General features: G+C 41.8%; 1 protein-coding gene across 2 annotated transcripts in view; it reads right to left on the minus strand.

The window, feature by feature from the left end:
* The window catches only part of LOC149305110 (connector enhancer of kinase suppressor of ras 1-like), a 32,412-nt gene extending 17,521 nt beyond the window's left edge, over positions 1 to 14,891 (minus strand). Inside the window, exons 1-7 of one of the 2 annotated variants that reach the window (XM_089478597.1) lie at positions 14,809 to 14,891; positions 10,717 to 10,874; positions 9,504 to 9,706; positions 7,855 to 7,939; positions 3,974 to 4,015; positions 1,896 to 2,015; positions 435 to 494 (exon numbers count right to left, since the gene is read on the minus strand). In XM_089478597.1, coding sequence (XP_089334723.1) covers positions 435 to 494; positions 1,896 to 2,015; positions 3,974 to 4,015; positions 7,855 to 7,939; positions 9,504 to 9,706; positions 10,717 to 10,874; positions 14,809 to 14,860 — 720 coding nt within the window. In that variant the 5' untranslated portion in view covers positions 14,861 to 14,891. Of the gene's footprint in view, positions 1 to 434; positions 495 to 1,895; positions 2,016 to 3,973; positions 4,016 to 5,649; positions 5,669 to 7,854; positions 7,940 to 9,503; positions 9,707 to 10,716; positions 10,875 to 14,808 lie in introns of those variants that run through there. The other variant, XM_089478596.1, reaches the window with a different exon arrangement.
* Between the last annotated feature and the right edge of the window lie 1,460 nt (positions 14,892 to 16,351).

The raw sequence follows: 16,351 nt of genomic DNA on the forward strand, positions 1-16,351 counted from the left end.
GGAACCAGCCATGCTGAGGAGCTCTGAGAGAGAAGAGGAAAGTTTCTGGCTGAGTTTAGTATGACGCAGAAGGAATCACCATTGAGAGTGGTACACAGGAAGACAACAAATTAGGTAACACTTAGGAAACGTGCTTGTTTGGACTATAATTCTCAGAATCCCCCACAAGCAGGACATGCTAGCACAGGGTTCTGAGCATTGTCATCCAAAAAAATAATGTTTCCAAACTCCAGCTAAGCCCCAGCCATAGCTTGAAGAGGAAAAATGAGCTCCAAATGAGTTAGCCACACTTCTGACAAACCTCATTTCAGAGATGGAAAATCATGGGATAGTCACGGTGGGCTATTTTAAGATCTCAGTTAAGGTTACCTTCCTTCTATATAGGAACATGCTTGAGGAGATGAGCCAAAGCCACAAATAAATCTTTTACTCACCTCTGGGGCAGTTCCTGATATGAAATGGAGACAAGAAGGTGAGGACTTAATCTCAATGCCCTACAGAGAGAAGACATAAGAGACAGTGTTATCAGAACAAATTCTGGTTCGTGGATCAAGGAGGGACAGGACTTCTGAGGCTGTGCACCTGCTTTACAGTATTCAGGCCTCAGAAGATCAGACTTCCAATGATGGCAGAGATGTTGGGCAGGTACTGCTAGTCTGAGTATACATTTATATCCCAATGTGAGAACCTCTGGTCCAGATTAGACCTCAGCCAAAAATGCATTAGGTAGGTACACAAATGCCACCATTCCCTAAGAACACCCCACACCTGCCATGCACCCACTACTTCCATGAAATCCTTGGCAGATTCTTCTCAGTAAAATACAGCTCTTAATAGGAAAAAAAGTTTGCATGTCCCTGAAATAACGAAAACATAAGCAGATGGTTAAGTACAGAGGTTAGAAAATTTACTTTTCTGGACTATAAATCCCAGGATCTCCAGCAAGCACAGCCAGTGGCAGAGCTGCTTGAAGGATTCAGGGAACTATGTTAGAGAAAAGCAATATCTCTAATTATAGTGGACCCTTTGTATTGCCAAGAGCCAGCATGGTATGAGTATTGAACAATAATACTGGAGATCAGGATTCGATTCCCTGCTTGGCAATGGAATCTCACTGTGTGACCTTGGGTGAGTCACACATTCTCAGCCCCAGAAAACCTCATTATAGGTTGCCTTAGGGTCACCATATGTCAGAAACAATTTGAAGATACACAGCAACTACAACTACAACAACAACAACAACAACTTTATATCAATGGGCTGGCAATCCATGGATTTGACTGCCTGCAGATCAATACAGCCCATATTATTCAGTGGTAGTGAATGTACACATGGATGCGCTGATGTGTTCCTGCAAATTACAGGTTGTTGTTAACTGCCCTTGAGTCGATCTCTACCCATGATGACCCTGCTGATGAGACATCTCCAAGTCCCTCTGTCCTCCAAAGCTTTGCTCAACTCCTGCAAGCCCATACCTGTGTTCGCTTTAATAGAGTCCATCCATCTTGCATGCGGCCTTCCTCTCTTTCTACTTCCCTCTACCTTTCCTAGCATTATTGGTTTTTCCAGTTATTCATGCCTTCTCATGATGTGTCCAAAATACAACAATTTGAGTTTTGTAATAATATCAAGCATGTCCTTCTGCAGTTTTTGTCATCCACCAGGATGGGGTGGGAAGCAGAATCAAACCCCTGTGGACGGGGAAGAGCCACTGTATTGTGCTTTATTTATTTATTTTTATTCCTACTCCTTATTCCCTGTGCAAACAGTGAAGGACTGTATCAGCATTTATAGCTGCAGTATCAAGCCGAAAGGTTTTGCATTGAGTCCCCCCCCAACAACGTCCTTACAAAAGAGAAAGAAAAAGTGTGTGTGTGTGTGTGTGCCTGGCTCACCAAACTGTCTTCTGGCCCAGTTGGCACCAGCTCCACTGTCTCCAAGATGGCAGTTTGATTCAGGAGGTTGACAGGACTGTGAGTCAAGATTTGTTCACATATCCCAAAGATGTGTCTTCCCTGCAGGATACAAAACGGAAAAGCTCTTCCTTTAAAAGAAGCCAGGCCCATCTGTCCCTTATAATACAAATTAATGACAGCTCCAATTGCCCATGGAGGCACAAGATATTCAGAGACCTCCCCCACTGGCCAAAATCAGTTTGCATTCGTGGACTGGATCCATTGTATGGACCTGCTGTTTGCCATGTCCCAAATACTACAAATATTTTTGGATTTGTGTTCACTATCAAGTTCAAGCCCATAATTTTATGCTTTGAATGAGCATGCTTTCTCTATGTTTATCCTCTTCCTACTGTCCATAATTTTGTAGGCCTTATAGAGAATGGAAATATTATTTTTGGACTAAACCTCTCAGAATCCCCAGGCAACTTTCCCAAGCTCCTTTCCACATACTGTACCCAGATTCCTCCTCATCTTTCTCTAAGCTAAAATCTTCTACTCAACCCTAATTTTAAGAGATGTTTCAAGATGGGTGACACACAAACTTGACATACTCTGTAGCACTGATAAGGCTCACCTCTGAATGACAGCTCAATTTATAGGAGATTTAACACATAAAACTAGAAATAATTGGGAAGGTATGTGTCTCCAGATGGACCACAGCTCCCATCATCCAGCACCACTAGTATTGATGAGTAGGACTGAAGGGAGTTGCAGTCTAACAACATCTAGAGGGTCACACATCTCTTAACCCTGACATAAGCCATGGGCATGTGAAGCAGCCATGAGTTACATATATGGTGAGAAACATCAGTTCCAAACAATTTAAAATACAACTAGACAAATTTGTGGATGATAAGGCTATTAATAGGTACAAGCTGAGTCTCAAATATCTGAAATTCTTGGGACCAGAAGTGTTTTGGATTTTTTTAAATTTTGGAATATCTATATTTATATATATGTACGTAAGGTGATATTGTGGAGATGGGAACCAAATCTCAAATTGATTTATGAAGGACCAATTCATACACACCTCATTATACACACATCATCTGAAGATAATTTTATACACTATTTTAAAATAAAATATGTTTTGTGCACAAAATAAAGTTTGTTTACACTGAAACATCAGAAAGCAAAAGTGTCACTATTACACCCATCCATGAAAAAAGTTTTGGTTTTGAAAATATTTCAGATTTCGGGATAAGGGAGACTCAACATATACTGATCACGCAATGGTGATAAACTATTATCCAGTATTAGAGAGACTATGGAGTTCATCAGACAAGGAAAATTGGAAGTATAATCCAATGGTAATCTGAATGCAATCATGGGGTTTAATGTTATTGTGTGATAACCCACTATACGCAAATTCAGGCAATGGGAAGTCAGTCTGAACGCAATCATGTGGTTTCACATTATTGCGTGATAGACCGCCACATGCAAATTCGGGCAATGGCATGCTATTTTCGGACAATGGGAAGCCAGTTTGAATGCAATGCGCATTCACGTAATTGTGCTAAACTAGCAACTTTAAGTGAATGCGTTCTGGCTCCACTTTCTTTTCATTTGAATTTAAGAGAAATTCCTCCTGTTTGATAAACTCCCTTGTTGGAGAACTCAAATAGGATGATTCTAGTGTATATGCATCCTGCTTTTGGGGGTGGAGGTGTTTCCATCAGGACATCTGACCAGCAACTGTGGGAAATCAGATACTGGGTGAATGGTACACAGAGGCCCCCATTACGTTGCTGTCACACAATGAGGTATCCAAGACACCACACAGAGATGTCTTGGATACCTTATTGTGTGAGCGACAAGACTTACAACTTGCTTGCAGAATGGTTTACTAAACGATTCTGTAAAATCCAGCCCCTGGTGAATTTGAGAATAGCCATATGAAGAAGAAGCTCAAGAAGAGAAAAAGAAATGGCAGGCCAACTGCTGAAAGCCATTTCCTAGTGTGGGTCTGCCTTTTCTTCTGTGGCATCAAGAGACCACCAAACTACAATACTTACAATCAGCAAGATCCTCTCCTCCCTCTCAGAGACGGTGCAGTCCTGCAAGAATCAATGTAAAGAAAGATAAAGCAACAGAGGCTACAGGTGGCCTTTTCAAGCTATACCTTGGAAAGCTGGGAGCCTGAAGTGTAATAATGTGGCAGTTGTTCAAGTTAAATATCAAATGTCCACCCTGTGGGGGTTTTTTAGAGCTTGAAAAAAGTTACTTTTCTCAAGTCCAAAAATGAATGTCTCCAAGTCTTTAGTAGGGGCCCAGGCAACAAGTCTGTGTACTATGGGTTGATTTCCCCTTGTTCCATTAAGCTGCTTCATTGACACTCCATCTGAGAACTGCAAGTAAATTTGCTGGATTTTATGATTTGACTGGGATTTTAGATTCCTTCTCATGAAGGGTAGCCCTCAGCCTCAAGATGAGAAGTCAGTTTTGCAGCCTTAGGCTTCTGTTTTCTGCACAGCACACCCTCAATCTTTTTTCTACAGAGAGTAAACCTCCCCATTTTCACTATATTGCAGTTGATGTTCTCTTCTCTCTCCCATGCTTTGAGCTTTCCATGCAGAAAATTCTATCCTGGCATATCCAGATAGGAATTTATTTATTGTGCTTTTAGACTGTATGATAAACTACCTCTAGGAGTCCTCAGGAAACAGGTCTTTTGTAAAGCAAATAGCTTTCAGTTGCCCAAATTCCACCCTCACCTTCCAAAAACTTTGCATTACACTGGCTCATAACAGTACTGTATGGCTGGGAAAAACCCATTTCCTCTCTATCTACTGTGAGGATTGCAGATGAACTCAGAAATAAAAGGGAAGCCCTGAGGGCCTGTGTGTATGCACATAGCAGATCATGTCATCATACCTGTTCATTCATCTGAATGTCCCAGTGTGTGTTGTGAGCCTTGGCTTCTCTATACAACTACAGCCTACACTACTGAGACAAGATAAACAGGGTCTATAGATTGCTGCCATCAGCCCAGTCCTCTATCCCTGATCTTGTCTTTCCTTCCAGCAAATCGTGGATCTTGTATTGTATTAGTCACTAATATAGTATTATTAGTGACTAATACAGTATTTAAATACTGTAATATTAGTGACTAATACCGTATTTTTAAAAAATCTCAAAACACACTGCAAACTAAACTTGTGTTTGTATGCGTCACATGCAGCTAACCACAACTAATGCTTCAAAACATCCATCAGGCAGAGGTGCTACTGAACATTAAAGAAAGCGGGTTTCATAAAAACAAAGCAATAGTCTTATAAAACCCATTTTTACTTATTTTCTTTGACTGCCTGGTACCAGGATATCAAATCTGCAACAGCAGGATGAAAAACAAAACCACACTTTTTAAAATCTTCCTTTATATAGATAGATAGCAAAACGCCAATTCTTTTTAGGCTTTCTGCAACGCAACACACCTTTGTTCACCCGCTCTCCTCTCCTTTAGTATTTTCAACTTTGCTTTGCTATTACAATCCTCACATTTTTCCTTCCTGTTCATCTGTCTCCTTTCCCATGCTCTCTTCTCCTAGGGCTGGTCAGTGTGGTTTCCTCCAAGGAGACATTTATCATCAGTCCCTCCTGCTCATTCCACAAATTCCACCACGGAAAGAGACACACAACATGCACCAGTTAAAGGAACATTTCACAGAGAGGTCACCGCAAACAATCCTACCTGCCAGAGCTCTTCTGACCAGAATGAAACCTTGGCACATTTGGTCCCCTTTTACTGGGGCAACAGTCAACTGAAAATGGAGATTCCCCACACTCAAGCAGCCAACCCTGACCCCAATCTCAAAGCGTGACTCACCGGATTATTTCTATAAAAGACAGCTCAGTCGCACCCTGTCCTCTTCCAATTTTGTTTACTGCCCTCTTCCCATCCTCTCCTCCCACCCTTTCTGGTTAGCTGCCATTCCCCTTCAGTTCATTTGAGTACAAACCTCTCATTTTCTTTCAGCCAAAACACAGCAACAAAACTGGGCAGTCCATAGCTTGGCTGTGGATGACTTTATTTGGAATGTCAAAGAGATTTGACTTTGGGATAAGTTGCACAACAGTTTCTTGATAACACAGTGATCCAGTACTGATACCACACCATTGCACAGTTAAGGAAGCTTAATACAGTGGGCCCTTGGTATCCGCTGTGGTTGGTTCCAGGACCCTCATGGATACCAAAATCTGTGGATGCTCAAATCCCATTAAATACAATGGGGTAGTAAAACAGTGTCCCTGATATAAAATGGCACAATCAAGATTTGCTTTTTGGAGTTTATATATTTTTGGAATATTTTCAAGCTGTGGATGCTTGAAACCATGGGTAAGGAATCCATGGATATGGAGGGCAGACTGTAATGGTTTGTTGTTGCTTAACAGGCACAAACTCAACGGACCAACTTCATAGAATCAGTTTAAGAGCTTTTTAGGAGTTTTTTTTTTTAAAGAATACTTTAAGGTGTTTTAAAAGTGTTTTCATATTTGTAAAGATGGTTTTTATTTGTTCACTGGCTCAGAAGCCCTTGTGGGCTGGGAGGTGATACAGAAGTATTGGCTGTGTTCAATCAATATTGCTTTCTGATTATTTTATTTGCTAATATTTTTAGAATGACAATAGTGTAGTAGCATATCCATCCACACTCACAGATGACAACTAGGACATGTGTGACCAAGTGACATCAGAGGTGGTTAAGATGGCAAAAGTTATTAAGAAGGAAGAACACACAAGCGACAAGAGCATGGAGCAGTTTGGTTTGCTTGAACCTACGGGGAAGAGAGATATTCCACCTCTCCTTTTCTTTCCCCCTGCTGAGTTAATTGAGTGCAAACTAGTTTTGCAATTTAAACTCAGTTTGCAGCAACTGAAGGAGACTGATGACAGAGAGAGAAAGTGAAAAATTGGGATATTTTAAAATCAGCTGAAAAAGTGCGACAGCAAAGGATTAACTGGGACTATTGGGTGTATGTAGTAGTAGTTTACTAATGCTCAAGCCATAGGCCATCACATACCAGTGAAATTTTAAAATACAGCATGCAACAAATCACACATAAATCTAGACTATTTAAATGAAAAATAAATGCAAATATTAAAAAATTAAATAGGATTAAAATACTTGACATCAAATACAGCACATCAAAACTAAACAACACCATTGTAATTGGGTAAAAACACAGCCAGAAAAATCAACTGCTAAGTCAGAAACAATTTTTGCCCAGCTTTTCACTGCTGCCAAAGCAAAACAGAAAACTTGTGACTTATGGCAGAGTCAGTATCAGACCGGGAAATAAAAACAATCCTGTCTGAAACAGCAATAGAATATAAGCAAGAAAAGACAGAGCTAAAAATTGTATAATAATATTATACAATATATTATTGTATATTATACAATATAATACAGTAATAATAATAATAATGCAAATCCTCATTTTCTGGAGCCCCGTCATAAACAGAGGGCCAAAGGGGCATGAACATATCTGCCATCAATCATGGCTGTAGATCTGAAAATGAAGGGCTGTGAAAGTATGCCTAAGTGGTGGGAAAAGTTTAACCAAGTATGCTTGACCAGACTATACTATTCTGAGAAATTTTAGTTGCATACCCTTTAACATTTTACAGATGAAAACTGGGACACTTGTGGCCGAACAACACCAGCGAGTGAATCAAGATGGCGAAAGGTATCAATGAAGAAAACCATACAAGCTAGGAATGGCTGCAGCACTTTGCTTTTGCTTGAACTAACTGGGAAGGGCAAGATTCTGCAAGTTGACAGATGCCATGAACGATAGGACTTGTAGCCTAACAACACCTAGTAGGGTACAGAAATCTCTCTTATGCTTTGTGGGGAGGCTACTCCACATCTGGGCTGCCGCTGTAGCGATTTACCTTCTGTACAATCTCTGCCAAGTCTCCGCAGAGCCAGATGATGTCTCGGCTGGCTGAGTAATCATGCAGTTGAGAGAACAGATACCTGCAAGAATAGGTCAGTTAAATCCTCCCACAAAATACTCTTCCACCAATTTATGATGCAAGGAGAACATTATAACATCAAAAGCATAACAAAGTGAACTAGACCTTTAAACCACACTGGATCAGTGACCATACCTCAACAGTCAGAATCATTAGTAAAGTCAGCCTTCCATTGGGTCTCCACTGACCAAATATTATTACGTAGGGTGCCCTGCATCTTATTTTACAAAATAAGTTACTGTTTGGGCTATAGCACCCAGAAGTGTGTATACTGAGAAGTTGTCATCCAAACAAACACCTTTCCTAAACTCTGAAATAGAGCCATTGTGGGACGTGCTTCTACTTGAAGAGCTGTTATATTCAAGCCTAGTTTTAAAAGATAAACAAGATAAGGATGCAAAGAATGAATGAAAATATTCTCCCATTAACTTCAGGATAGCAGCCCAAACAGGCATAAAGGGGAGAGAAATAAAGGGGAGAGAAACTGTATTTTTGTATGCATTATATTTATTATGTATACATTGCCAACCATAACTATAAATCAGCACACACAAGTGTGCCTTTGGGAGAGACAGATTTCTGTAAATGGGACATCTTAGGCATACTCTATGAACATTTCACTTCTTTTATCTCAAAGGCAGATTGTATACATTGCTACAAGACTAGATTGCGTATCCAATAACTTTGTCATAACTGAAGATATTGGCCTAGTTTGGACATAACAATCAGTGACAGCAATCCTTGGGAAAGCAACCCTTAGGTCAGTTACTTTTTGGAATACAGCTCCCAGAACCTTCCAGCCATTTCAGCAACTGACCATATTGGCTGGGGGAACCTGGGAGTTGTGGCCCGAAAGAGTTGCTTTTCCATGTTCTGGGTCACAGTTTAGTATTAAGAATCATAGAATCATAGAATTGGAAGAGACCACAAGGGCCATCCAGTCCAACCTCATTCTGCCATGCAGGAACTCTCAATCAAAGCATCCCCGACAGATGGCCATCCAGCCTCTGTTTAAAGACCTCTAAGGAAGGAGAATCCACTACATTCCGAGGAAGGAGTGTGTTCCACTGCCAAATAGCCGTTATTGTCAGGAAGTTCCTCCTAATGTTGAAGTGGAATCGCTTTTCTGTAGCTTGTTCTGGGTCCAAGTCTCTGGAGCAGCAGAAAACAAGCTAGCTCCCTCCTCAATATGACATCCCTTCAAGTATTTAAACAGGGCTATCATATCACCTCTTAATCTTCCCTTCTCCAGGCTAAACATGCCCAGCTCCCTAAGGCGTCCCTCATAGGATATGGTTTCCAGACCCTTCACCATTTGGAAGGCTCCCAAGAGATACCTATTTAACCTTTGTTTGAAGACCTCCAAAGAAGGTCCACCACCCTCTGAGGGAGTCCATCCCACTGTTGAGCAGCTCTTACAGTTTAGGTGGAATCTCTTTTCTTGTGTTTTGATTCATTGGTTCTCATTCTAGTTTCTGGAGCAACAGAAAACAAGCTCACTCCATCTCCTACATGACATTCCTCTACCCTCCAAAAGCAGGTCATGATCCATTGACTCGAAATACCTGTTGAGCCATAAGAAGAGACCTTTGGCAGCCCCAATCAGCTCTACAACGCAGGCCAGGAGGTCTGAGGTGGGCTTGTCAACGGCATCTCCATTGTAGGTGCTGACTTTTCGATGGCTCAGGATAAACGCCTGGATCGTCCGAATGACCCCTTGAAGCTTCTCCGTCAGCATCCGCAGGTTCAGCGTCGACAGCTCATAGTTCTAATGAGAAGAATATGTACTAATATATATATATATTTAATTGTTTTTGTAGAATGTATGCCATAGGCAGGTTTATTTTATCTATTTTAATCGATTCTATGTACAGCGCTGTGTAAATTTACAGCACTATGTAAATAAAGCTTAATAATAATAATACAAATCAAACTAACTCAGTAAAGCAGGTAACCTGTGGAGAGTGGGTGGGTAAATTTCTTTGTAATGCTACATTTCCCATAAATAAAATAAAATAATAAAGAATAATATAAAGAATAAGAATAAGAATGTAATAATAAGGAAATTCAAAAATAAGTAAAGAGTAGAGGTATTTTTTTAAAAAAATTATAGACATTTTTCAGTTAGAAACATTGAAATTTAATTATAGGGATTATATGGGGAATTAACAAATTAACCGAGGACTGTAGGTTAAACTAATCAGTTATTCAGTAGAAAGACAGTTTACTTTTTAAGGCATGCAAAGGGAAATGTGAGAGCTGGAGGAAAGGAAGTGACTGAATGTGGATGGAAGATGTAGTGAAGAGAGCATTTGAATTAGGATATAAGGGAGAATGAAAGAGCTGAGATCAATATCGAAATTGTTTTTTTAAAATATATGTTTGTCTTTATGTATGTTTTCTAGGTAGGAGTATGGAGTATGGTTGGAGTACAGATTTGGTTTGTGCTATGTTGTCTTGAATGTGTAAAATTCGATGATGATGATGATGATGATGATGATGGTGATGATGATGATGATGATGAAATGGTAGTAGTAGTAATACTACATTTCCCAGAAAGAACATGGTTACAGGAAACTGCCAACCCAAAAGCAAAATTTCCAAGCTCTGCAAGTCTCCCTCCAGATACTCTTGAGCTGCTACTCCCATTAGTAAGATGGCTGTTCCAGATAGGTATTGTAATGTAGCAGAATCTGGAGAGCTACAGATTCACTAGCCTTGCAAGAAAAGGAGAGCATCACTAAGTTCACGGAAGGTCTTGTTGGGCCATGGACTCACCAAGACGCAGAGTTGTTCCACCGCTTCCAGGAGCAGCTCTTGATGGCCAACTCGGCTCATGCCCAAAGCCTCCAAGTCCCGATAGGACAGACGGAGCAGCCTCTTCCCATTCAGTCCCCATGTCTCAAATGGGTAGTCTTGTAAGGCCGGATCCAATCCTAAACATGGGGTAGAGGAGACTCATTCAGAGGAGAAGCATCCTTTCTTCCATGAAAATGCAGCAGTAGATCAACAAGTTTGAATGCAGAAGATGCCAAGATTGATCCCTGATGTGATCCAGCGTGGCGTAGAGATTTAAATGTTGGATTCTATCTCTTGCCAAGAACAATCCCCCCCTTGCAATCCTTTCTTTGGGTAGCCAATTCACATGTTTCAGCACAAACCCAATAGTGTAAGCATCATTATTAACAGCGGTGACCATAATTGAGGAGACTATACTACACATTTCCAACAGGCAGCTACTTTCAGCCCGATGTGTGACGTCTCCCTCTTTGCAAACAAACACACCGTCCCTGGTACATAAACATTATCATTCCCGAGCTCAGTTGTCAACTTTTGCACAGATACAGAACATGTCAATACTTCAGAATCTTTGGCTTAACTTTTGAAAGTAATCTTTAAAACAATTGTGAAAAATCAGACGTTGCTGGACTGCAAATACCAATAGCCTTAGGCTGCATCTGCACTGCAGAAATGATGCAGTTTGACATGGCTTTAACAGCTAAGGCATCCTGGGATGTGTAGTTTGTTGTGGCACCAGACCTTTCTGACAGAAGGGGCTACATATTTCACCAAACTGCAGATCCCAGAATTCCATCGCACTGAACTAGGGCAGTTAAAGTAGTGTCAAACTGCATTATTTCTACAGTGTAGATGCAGCCTTAGTCAGGATAGCAATCTCTGGGCCAGCATGATGTAATGGTTTGAGCATTGAACTACTGTTCTGTAGTTCAATTCCCCACTTGGCCATGGAAACCCATCTTGGGCATGTCACACACTCTCAGCCCCAGGAAACTCTGTGATAGAGTCTAGAACTCCCTTCCTAGCAAAGCCAGAAGGACCCTCTCCTGGTTCTCCTAAGACTAAAGCTAAGATGATTAATATTAATATTAATATTCAGACAGGCTTTTAAAACAAAGTTTTTAAAGAATGTCCTGGGGATGTTTTAAAGTGTATGGTTTAAAGTCTTTTTATCATTTTTACTTTTATTCTATTTTTTAAATGAATATATTTAATACTGTAATACATTAATTCTATTTTAACTGTCACTTTTGCATGTTTTTAATTTGGAAGCTGCTTTGAGTCCCAACTTTGGGAGGGGAATGGGATATAATAATAATAATGGCCTGTTACAGACTGCCAAAATAAAGCTGCTTTGGGTCTCTTTGGAGGTATGCTGTTTAAATAATGCATGCATCCTAAGAATCCAGAAGCTGCACCAAAGCTGCACTCCAGTGCTTAGGAATGGAGTGTGGCTTTGGTGCGACCTCCAGACTCTTAGGACCCATGCATCATTTAAATAGCATACCTCCAAAGAGACCCGAAGCAGCTTTATTTTGGCAGTCTGTAACAGGCCAATAATAATAGGGTCACCATAAGTTGGGAACAACATGAAGTCATACAACAACAGCAATAGCAATCTCTAGCTAGGTATTAAGTTGTGCCAGGCTATATGGGGTAGGTATTCAGGTTTCACTGTGGTTTCAATGTTTGTAATTTCATACTGTTTTTACGTGATGTTTTAATTGTTTTATTGTAATAAGTTTTTAAAGAGTGTTTATTTGTGAGCCGTCTTGGGTCCCTTTCTGGGAGAAAGGTGGCATAGAAAACAAACAAATAAATAAAGGCTGGAGGAGATACCTTAAAACCTAATTTCTAAAATGTGAAACATTGAAGCGTCACATATTAGTGCACTATGGATTTTTTTTTTTTAACATATATTGCTACTGCACAGAAATGGAAATTGGGAGGACTTGCCTGAACTTTCCCCCTTCTCCGTTTTCAGTTCTATTTCTTTCTTTCCTTCCTTCTTTCTTAATTTATTTGCAGTTCTATTCCTATTTCTTTGCCTCCCAGTTTGAAAGGCCGCAGAGAAGGCCTTCAATTTAAGGACCCAAAAGTGGACTAGGAAAAATGGGGAATGAGAAGCATTGCGCCAACTTCTTTACTATAGCCCCTTCTTGCTTACTCTCTTGTCCATCCACAAACTCAACACCTGGCAAGATCAAGAAAATAAAAACCACAGTCTTGCTTAGGGAAGTGGAGAAACTGTCATCCCACTCATGGAACCACGAAAGCAAACCCTGCCCAGCCCAGGAATGCTTTTGGTTCACGTAAGCAAAGAGAGGGTGGCTGGATGGATGGTTCTCTTAGCATCCCTGGCATCTTGGCATTTCCTTCTAGCTTGAGCTCTGGATAAAAGGGCTTTAAGTCACACTCTCTGGGCCTCAGAAGATGGCAATGGCAAACCCCCTCTGAAGAAACTTGCCAAGGAAACCCTGCGATAGGTTCGCCTTAGGGCTGACTGAAGTTGGAAACAACTTGAAGGCACCCAACACAAACACTCAAAGGGGCATAATAATAACAACAAGACTAATACAGCTTTGAATAATAATAATAATAATAATAATAATAATAATAATAATAATTCAAAGATATAGCCATGCTAGTCTGTAGAATCTGCGCAGAGAGATCTTGTAGTACAGTTTTTAATGGGTTTTTCAGGCTATGTGGCCATGTTCTAGAAGAGTTTATTCCTGATGTTTTGCCAGCATCTGTGGCTTTGGCATCTTCAGAGAATGCTGGCCTGGAAGAGAGTTGGATGGATACACACACACACACACACACACACACACACACACACTGTGTGACCAGGCCAGCATCCTCCAAAAATGCCAGCCACAGATGCTGGCAAAACGTCAGGAATAAACTCTTCTAGAACATGTCCATATAGCCCCAAAAACCCACAAAAAACTATGAATGCCAGCCATGAAAGCCTCAAATGCATATGGCTATGCATGACCACCATTTCCAACAACTGCTACATGTAGAGAGATCTTCTTGTAGCACCTTTGAGACTCACTGAAAGAAGGAAGTTGGCAGCATGAGCTTTTTGTAAACTTCAGTCTCCTTCCCCAGTTGCATTTGGTGGAGTGGAAGCCAGGCCCAGACATATATATGTCATTGGTATGTGAGGATGTCAATTCAAATAACAAATCCTTTGGGTATGGAAATTAAGTTGCAGGTCATTTGTACTGACATCCTCACATACCAATGGCATTATATACGTCTGTGCCTGGCTTCCACTCCACCAAATGCATCTGAGGAAGGAGACTGAAGTCTACAAAAAGCTCATGCTGCCAACTTCTTTCTTTCAATGAGTCTCAAAGGTGCGGCAAGTCCTCTCTATGTACTGATTCTACAGACTAACACAGCTATATCTTTGAATAATAATAATAATTAATGCCCTTCTGTGTGTGCTTGTTGGGTGCCTTCAAGTTGTTTCCAACTTAGGACAACCCTAAGGCAAACCTATCACAACAACAACAACAACAAATTCTAGCACCTTTGAGACTAACTGAAAGAAAGATGTTGGCAGCATGAGCTTTTGTACATTTCAGTCTACTACTACTTATTATTATTATTATTATTATTATTATTTCTTATCCACCTCTCCCCAGGGATCAAGGCGAGAAACAACATTTCTTACATTGTTTATAATGAACAGGGAGACAACATTAACTCACCCCAGGCCCTGAAGTGGGAGAACCTTTGGGATGTTTGGAACTACATGTCCCATCACCCTTTCCCATTGCCCCCCTGAGAGAGGCTGATGGGAGTTGCAGTCCAAAACATCTGGTAGGCTTAGGGTTCCCCAGCCTTGTTCCATAGCCTGAAGGTCCAGCAGTGAAGGAACAATGACAGAGAGGGAAGGGATCCCCAGAGGTCATCCAGCCCAACCCTCTGCCATGGAGGAAGATACTCTGTTGGGAAACCTCCAAAGGAGGAGGAGGCTCTGGAGGTTTGCAAAGAGAGGAAAGCCTCAAAGGAAGGAAGAGCCCCTCCGATTCAGGCTTGTGCTGGAGTCCTCACCTTTCATCCAGGCTGCCACCCTCGGAGGATCCCAGCTTGTAATGGGCTCCATAGTTGGCACTTGGGCTGTAAATTCCTCGCTTCCGTCCCAGGCAAGATCGCGGATGCCAACTCCCCAAGACACACCTGCAGCTTCCAGCAGGTAAAGGCGCTTCTGATTGGCCCCCGCCTCCTGCCACTCAAGGCCTTGGTTCCCGCCTTCTCAGAAAGGTGGGCTCACTGCTGAAGTTTACCTTGGAGTTTACCTTTTGTTTTTCATTGCAGTGGGAAGGATCAGGGGGCTCTCCCCACTCTCTGTCCCTTTGCAAGCCTCGCCTGGGTTCGGATCCTGCACCAAACCAGTTTCTCTACCTGCTCCAACTTGCCTTAAAGGCACAGCTCTCTATTTGGGGTGGGGGGGGTGGGGGGGGCACTAGCAGGTGCTCATCTCCTGTGTACATTAATGGGGGGAACCCATCAATGCACACTACTTGCTCATAGAGACTCATTGGAGAACACTTGCCCATAGGAAATCATGGGGATTACTTGTCCATAGAGAATCAAGTAATCCCCATGTTTTCCCATGGGCAGGTATTGCCATTGTTTCCCTTTGGGCAAGCATTCCCCATGATTCTCTATGGACAAGTATTTTCCAATGATTCTCTATGGGCAAGTAGTTTTCTTTATGGGCAAGTACTGTCCTTTATTTTAGTAAGTCCTGTTGTTGGGTCCCTTCAAGTCTTTCCCGATTTATAGAGACCCTAAGGCAGTGATGGTGAACCTTTTACAAACCAAGTGCCCAAACTGCAACCCCGTCCTCACTTATTTATTGCAAAGTGCCACATCCCTCTGGCCTTCTAGTAAGAAACTCTGGCAAACTCTGTGCTAGGGCAACAGCATGTGTGCCCACAGAGAAGGCTCTGAGTGCCACCTCTGGCACACGTGCCATAGGTTCGCCATCACTGCCCTAAGGGGTTTTCTTGGCAAGGTTTGTTCAGAGTGGGGTTGCCCTGGCCTTCCCCTGAGGCTGAGAGAGTGTGCCTTCCCCCAGTGGGCTTCCACAGCCGAATTCAAATCCTGTTCTCCATGGTCATAGCCCAACACTTATGAGCCTGGGGATTTGGGGGCTTGTAGCATTTCCCTCCAACTTTTCCCAAGCTCTGGTGGTAGAGAAAACACATTTGGTGGCTGTAAATCCTTTGATGGTGGTGTAGCATTGGACTATGACCCTGGAGACCAGAGTTTGAATTTGAGCATAGAAACCCATGGGGTGACTTTGGCAAAATCAATGGCTAGAGCATTTTGGGAGCTGTAGCCTCCCACTATCAGTAATATTATTTGATCCTTTGCGCAATAACCCAGCCCTCACTCTGGCCTGTTGTTGTTGTTTTCATTGTCTCTATGGCACCATGGATGGCAAGGGTAGCGGTTTACTAAGCATACCAGGGTGGGCCCTTGCTCCAAGGAACTTACAGCATGGCTTGCTGGCGCAGCCGGAGCAACGGGTTGTGCAGCTCTTGGAAGAGAGTCCAAAAGATACTCCAGAAACTTTTATTCAGAGTTT

This window comes from Sceloporus occidentalis, unplaced genomic scaffold, assembly GCF_023333645.1.
Source record: "Sceloporus occidentalis isolate IW3139 unplaced genomic scaffold, rSceOcc1.0.p SCAF_13, whole genome shotgun sequence".
NCBI lineage: Eukaryota > Metazoa > Chordata > Lepidosauria > Squamata > Phrynosomatidae > Sceloporus > Sceloporus occidentalis.